General features: G+C 37.4%; 1 protein-coding gene across 1 annotated transcript; it reads left to right on the forward strand.

Annotated features, from left to right (window-relative positions):
• Positions 1–227: 227 nt before the first annotated feature.
• LOC124804722 lies at positions 228–6,143 on the forward strand. The gene is made up of 3 exons (XM_047264998.1): positions 228–1,750; positions 4,077–4,185; positions 5,093–6,143. The coding sequence occupies exon 1, from the start codon at positions 298–300 to the stop codon at positions 1,594–1,596; it is 1,299 nt and encodes a 432-aa protein (XP_047120954.1). The 5' UTR covers positions 228–297; the 3' UTR covers positions 1,597–1,750; positions 4,077–4,185; positions 5,093–6,143.
• Positions 6,144–7,232: the final 1,089 nt, after the last annotated feature.

A 7,232-nucleotide genomic window follows, 5' to 3' on the forward strand; every position in this document is an offset into this window, starting at 1 on the left:
TGAGGAAATAACGTGACCATAAAATTCACCAAAGACTCTCTCTGTAGCAGTTTGACGCAGGTTTGACGTAAGCGCAACAAGCATTGTCTTTGAGTATGTGAGAGAAATCTGACATTTGTCGTGCTAATAAACGTACATGTAACACGAAGAAAGTGGAAATCTTCAGTTTTGTGCTTCTGTATTTATAACAAACAGATTTTTAACTTGCTCCTATTATGGAGGTAAGTCATAAAGAGTTTCCGTAGTTTTGTGAAGTTTGCGTAATCAACAGGTGTCAGGGCGGCGACAATACAAGAAATGGCAGAGCTTTTAGGGAAGCTCCGCAGCGCTTGGAAGACATGGAGGAAACAGCGTAAGGAAAGGCAAGAACGAGTATCTGATCCTCAGAAACTTATCGGCGTTACTGAACAATCGGACAAAGAACACATACATGCGGCAAGTATTGAAGATATAGATGCATGTGCCAACAAGGATAATAGTTCCGCGAACGTGAAGTCTACAGTTGACTCTCCTGATTCAGGGAAGGTATGCAATAATGAAGAGAACAAGAATGTGAACGAAACTCCGATTGAAGTGATCTGTGAGTATGCAAATGACGCAGATATTGACATTTACCGTGCTGAAGGCCTGACGGATAATGAATTGCGAACTATAATTTGTAGCTTAGCTGAAAAAATTTGCAGGGAGTTTCCGTCGTATTACGACTTTTGCATTATAGCAGACGAAGAGGACTATGATTCAGCGGACGAACTGAAGCATTACTTGTGCCGCACTTTCGACTTAACAGGGTGTATGGTTCACGATGGCTTTTATCGTGCGGGTGCAGACATATTTTCCTGTTTTGAATTTATGATGTCGAGGAGCAGCAAAGTGCTGTTTTACTTAACAGACAATTTTAATGCAAGCCAGTTCTATCGCCGCATCCAGAGTGGAGCCGTTTTTCAGTCATTGATGTCCAGCGTTCAAGCCCACCGAGAAAAATGTGTACCAATATTCCCAAATGGTATTCCTAACTACATTCCACTACCCCTCTCAGGTATAGCAGGTCTGCATCCTAAATCGAAAGTAGCGTTGCGACAAAGTGTAAATACAACATATACCTTACCTCTGAGAGAAAAAAGAAAATGTTTAGATAGACTGAATGATGAAGAACGAAGGTTAGCATTCCGTGAACAGCTGCGACTTAGTGTGAGTGATTTCATTCAAAAGAAACAATTACAGAACTCAACATCTGAAACGCAACAAATTGAGAATGCCCATTCAGCAATTGATGTACACACCAGTACCAGCATTTTGCCAGAAGTTTCCTCAAACGTGAATGCTGTGAATGAACAGCCCACAGGTGACACCATAGCAGATACCCTTGCTTCCTTGCCGATGGATGATGAAGTGCGGACATGTATAATGCAAGTAGTATCACAGTCCAGTCCACTACCTGCAACAAATGTGAGCATCACAAGTTCCTCAGCAGTGCATGTGGGAAATAAAGTTACTGTGAATTTGACCATAAATCCACCAGTGTCGTACTCTGGAGGTACCACAGGTGATGCCATAATGAATGACAGTGATTCAGACAGTTTTTCTGAAAGTGAATGAGTCTGATATTGTGTTTCTGAAGAAGAGATTATCCATTTATGTTTACATACTAAACAGTGCATCTCCTGGTTTTCAAGATGTGTGTTTATGATAACAACAGCAAACATAAGGGAACAACGATAGACAAAGCAATACCATATGCCAAAACAAGTTGGTAATAAGACATGTGAATATTCATAATTCATTCTAGTGCATTAGCTTATTTATAAGTGTCAAGATTCATTAATTGAGTAATGTAGACCATTATTCCTTTTGTGAATGAGGCTCTTATGTTTTGTGATTTTTTGATGAGATACTGTAAAATTTGCCGTAAAATGGTGTGGGGTAGAGATATTTGCCAGAACAAAATGTTTTGGCACAAAAAAACATTTTGGTATGTGGCTGTGATGTAGATTTATCGTAAATTTGCAGCAGTAACTGAAATGCATCAGCAGCATATATATATCTTGCCAGTTTTTAAAGCCAGTGAATGTTTTGTATCATTTGAATTTGTAAACTTGTTTTGTGTAAGTCATTTGTTGTTTTGTATAAGGCTTCATGCAAGCTTTTTTCGCACTTCCACATTCACTATGAGGTTGCATTGTGTTGCAAGAGTGAGTAGTTGAAGGAAATGATTGCTTTAAGTATTACCATATGCACAAGAGGTTGAGAGGAGTATGCTAACAATGGTGTTATTGGTGTAATATAATTTTAAACAATTGCTGGGCATTAATATAATATTCATGCCCAGCAATTGTTTAAAATGATATTACACCAATAACACCATTGTTAGCATACTCCTCTCAACCTCCCACATTGCTCGTTGATTGGAAATGCTTCTTCTTGCTCATTCTGATGATTGCTATTTGGCTCCATAAAAAGTATTATTGTGTACTTAGATGCATTATTACCTTGTACAGATTGATCATGAATTCAAGAGTTTCTTATTAACTTTTGCCTCACTTAGATTTATTATTATTATTATTATATATTTTTTTAATTATATTAATTTGTTGGATCCTCCTTTCATCCTGGATGGTTATGGCAGGGAACATAATGACCTTTTTCTGTAATGTGTTGCTCATTAGTTTCCACTACTGTATAAATGATTTAAACTTCAAAATAAGTTTATCAGTCTTTTTATAAAGTAACAAAAATAGTTTTTGCCCAGGTGACATGTCTCAAGTTTAAAGTTTTATTGAGCACATGTGCAGATACTTGCATACACCGTTGCACTTAATAATAATTGTATGTGTGGATTATTTTTGAGGTTGAAGACACTGAAGCAGAGTCCGGTCCATTATAGCAACTGTTGTCATGTGTTATAACTTGGTCACACCTTAGTTTCTTACAAATCATTCTTACAAGGGAACCTCCCCATCGCACCCCCCTCAGATTTAGTTATAAGTTGGCACAGTGGATAGGCCTTGAAAAACTGAACACAGATCAATTGAGAAAACAGAAAGAAGTTATGTAGAACTGTGAAATAATAAGCAAAATATACAAACTGAGTAGTTCAAGGGAAGATAAGCAATAATAAGGACGACAGGGACGCAGGGGTGCCGTGGTCTCGTGGTAACGTGAGCAGCTGCGGAAAGAAAGGTCCTAGGTTCAAATCTCCCATCAAGTGTAAATTTTAATTTTTTATTTTCAGTTTATGTGACAAACTCTTATGTTTTCATCACTTTTTTGGGAGTGATTATCATATCCACAAGAAAACCTAAATCGGGCAAGGTAGAAGAATCTTTTTACCCATTCGCCAAGTGTACAAGTTAGGTGGGTCGCCAACATATTCCTGTCATGTGACGCACATGCCGTCACCAGTGTCGTATAGAATATATCAGATGTGTTTTCCTGTGGAGGAATCGGTTGACCTATGACCTTACGATCAAATGTTTTCTGTTCCCATTGGAGAGGCACGTCCTTTCGTCTACTAATCGCACGGTTTTGCAGTGCGGTCGCAAAACACAGACACTAAACTTATTACAGTGAACAGAGATGTCAATGAACGAACGGACAGATAATAACTATTCAAAAATAAAGAAAGTAAAACTTTCAGTCGAGGGAAGACTTGAACCAAGGATCTCTCGTTCAGCAGCTGCTCACGCTACCACGGGACCACGGCGCTTCTAAGCAGACTTCATCCATGATGTTGCTTATGTGGCCCATGGACTACTCAGTTTGTATATTTTGCTTATTTTTTCACAGTTCCACACAACTTCTTCCTGTTTTCTCAATTGATCTGTGTTCAGTTTATCAAGGCCTATCCACTGTGCCAACTTATAACTAAATCTGAGGGGGGTGCGATGGGGAGGTTCCCTTGTTAGAGCATTTTGAGCAATTACTGAAGGTAACTTGTTCTCTTGAATCTGTTGAATATTAGTAAATATTTGCCTCCAGTGACTTGATAATCCAAGAGAGCTAAACGTTAAGGAAAGAGGAGTCTGTAATAACCATTCTAGAGTGTAATATAAATGTACTGTTTTGGTTTTTGTCTTCAGGTCATGTTCAGATACCTACATGCTTTTACCAGTTAACAAAGTATTGAATTATAGTGAAAATTCATTGTGACATGGATTCTGCATTTCAAGGAATGTTTAAAATAAAGTGGTTAGTAGATTTTCTATTGCTTCATATGTACGTTAAAGTAGTAGGGTTTTTTATTATTATTTCTTTTCCTCTTATTTCATATTTCACATAGAGTCCTCTCTTCATGTGCTTATAAACGCAGCGGGATCATCACAAAGTTACCTACGGCCACCATTTCGTTGATATGTTGCCAGTGGTGCACCCCTTCTGACTAAATGCCAGTTAATTGTGTTTGTTGTAAAACTGTATTGAGATTGTGTGTCTGATGATGTTTCAAGTTATCAGACTACATGGGGTATCCTAATCGTTTTCTTTGTTTCAAATCCAATGTAGGGACTCTTCAGAATACTATCACAAAAAATTATCGTAAGTGTATTTGAGTCAAACATTGCTGCCAGTGTTTAGTTTCCCTTTGTTCATACATTTTTTAATGTGAGTGCCACAGACGAAATTAAAATATAAAATACTTTGCTTCTTTTGTATAAGGGGCTGTTGCTGTGTCTAGTTTTCATTGTAACAGTTTTATGTCATGTTTATGTGTAAATAGAAATTTGTACAGTACCACCACATTTGTAGTATAAACTGTGTAATTTTGTTCTATAATTTTTTGTATGAACAGCTTGTGTTGTATAATAAAATTCTTGTGTACATAAATATTTCTAAAAGTTCTGTTTTATATCCATGTTCATAACATTTAGTGCTTCTTTGAACATTGTTGCTCTTTAATAAATACTGGGTTGAATCACTTTTTGGTAACAATTTGAGACAGAAAAATATCCAGCGAAGACGCAACATTTCTACACGCTCGTAATATCAGGTTATAACATGGTAAAGTTGAGCCATACTATAGTGTTGTGCATTCTGTGTTAGTAATATCCTCCCGGTGTTGCAGTACGTTAGTAAGACTCATATTGATTTTCTATTGCAGGTGGCTATGTCTAATTAGAGAGGGAAAGTAACAAGACAATGCTCAGAGGATACATTGTACTGAATACTCCACAAAAAGCAGGAAATAATAAAGAAATTAAGAAATTTTTCTTTGGTCTGAAGAGGAAAGGGAAGAAGAAGTACCTCTCTGAGTATGTTCCCGATGTGAATGTTCCAGTAGAGCCACCTGACAGTCCCACTCCAGATGTTCCTGAACTAAAAGCCCCTGAACTTTTAACATGGCCACATGAAAAACTGGAGATGTTTCTGAAGGAAATTTTACTTGAGAAAAGTAAATCATTGAATTCAGTGCCAGTGGACCTGCTTCCTCGATATATAAATGAAGCGGTCAATGAAACCCATCCATTTTCCATTCCTGAACAGTATGACTATTGTGTAGTTTGTGTACATGATGATTATGATGAAGCTGCCTCTCTTAAGAAGGAGTTGTATGATAAACATAAGCTTGTGGGTCATGTGATATGGGACTCTGCTGGGTTAGGAATGGATCAATTTTTTGCTTTTGAGGACTGCAAACTGAGAAGTACAAAAATCTTATTTTATGTAAGTGAGAAGTTTATATCAGATGAGTTTTGTTGTCATTTAGTAAGGGATACAGTTCTTTGTCCAAAAAGCGTCGGTGAAATGAAAGCCGTTCCTGTTCTCAAGACGAATAATGTTAAGATGCCAGAATCATTGGAACTAGTGGACAGACTTACACTAGATAATATAAAACAGTTTGATTTTAGGTTGCCGTGCATCTTCAACACCCTAGTTAGGCAAGAGAAGATGAAACGCACATACGCGCAGCAAATGGAAATTGATACCATTAGACAACGTTATGTGATAGATTTCATTGAAGACAGATTGAAAGCTTGTGAGTAGTGATGACAGATTTACAATCATGTGGATGTGATTTTCAATTATACCAGTGAGTTCTGCATTTACAGTATATTAATTTCTTGTTTTCTTTTGATACGTTGTATAAGAAAAATGTATTAAAACATAAGCCTGATGGTATTTTGTAGTAAAATAAAATGTACAGCATGAAATAGTTAAATTTTCTTCAATTTTGAAAATATTCTTCCCACCTGTAGAAAAACTTGTATGGTACACTGTCACTTTTATTGGTATGTAAGCTGCTTTCTGTGTAAATTATGTCTAAATAGTAAGACATGTCAATGGTGATACAACATGTTATTGGATGCTGTAGCAAAATTTTAATGGAAAGACAGGTGAATAACAAAAAGAAGAGGGTAATTAGAAGGAATGATAGATAGCAATGGTAACTAACTTCTTGGTTAGCAACAAAAATACACAAAACTAAAGAAGGATGATCTGTACTTTCAAGAGAGAGAGAGAGAGAGGGGGGGAAAATCAAGTATGTTATACGAATGCTTGGTGTCTGTTCTTTCAGATGTGCAGAAGAACACATACCACACATTCCAATAACTGATTCACCACAGTGGGCAATGCATCCACCCTTCAATGTGGATGCACATTCATGTTAGACCTCAAGTGGGAATCTAAAATTAGTGACTGTGGAGATTACAGACGGGGAATGCGGATAGATGGCACTAGGTGTGAGTGTGGGTTGGCAGGGAGGTGTGCTGAGATAGCCCACACAATTGCGATACACACTGTGTCCGAGTGGTTCAGTGGTTAACACTTCTGCCTCGTAAGCAAGAAATCCCGGTCTGGCACACTTTTTCACCTGTCGCTGCTGATTCTGCATAAGTCCCAATGCAGCTGACATCAATAATTCCTTTCCTATCTTCCCCCTCCACCTTCATTTTACATAAAATTAAGTATTCTGTTGAAGATAATTTTTTTGGTTTCACATCATTCTTCTCATTTTTATCTGTCATTCTCATTTTGTCATAATTACTTTTAAGAACATTTGACAATACTAGAAATACCAGAATCACTGTTTAAAGTTAAACAATGGAAAATCCAGTGGCCAGAGACTGATCGTGTGTGTGAATTCTGCTTTTTTTTGTGTGTGTGTGTGTGTGTGTGTGTGTGTGTGTGTGTGTGTGTGTGTCTTCTACTTTAGAAGATCTTTCGGCTGAAAGCTCAGATGTATAGCAGATATTGTGGTCTCTCTGTCGTGCCGGCCTGCTGAACGTCTCTTCTACATG

The sequence above is a fragment of the Schistocerca piceifrons genome, chromosome 7 (genome assembly GCF_021461385.2).
Source record: "Schistocerca piceifrons isolate TAMUIC-IGC-003096 chromosome 7, iqSchPice1.1, whole genome shotgun sequence".
Lineage (NCBI taxonomy): Eukaryota > Metazoa > Arthropoda > Insecta > Orthoptera > Acrididae > Schistocerca > Schistocerca piceifrons.

Coding starts and splice junctions, on each gene's coding strand:
- LOC124804722 (XM_047264998.1), top strand. CDS start 298: ATGGCAGAGCTTTTAGGGAAGCTCCGCAGCGCTTGGAAGACATGGAGG.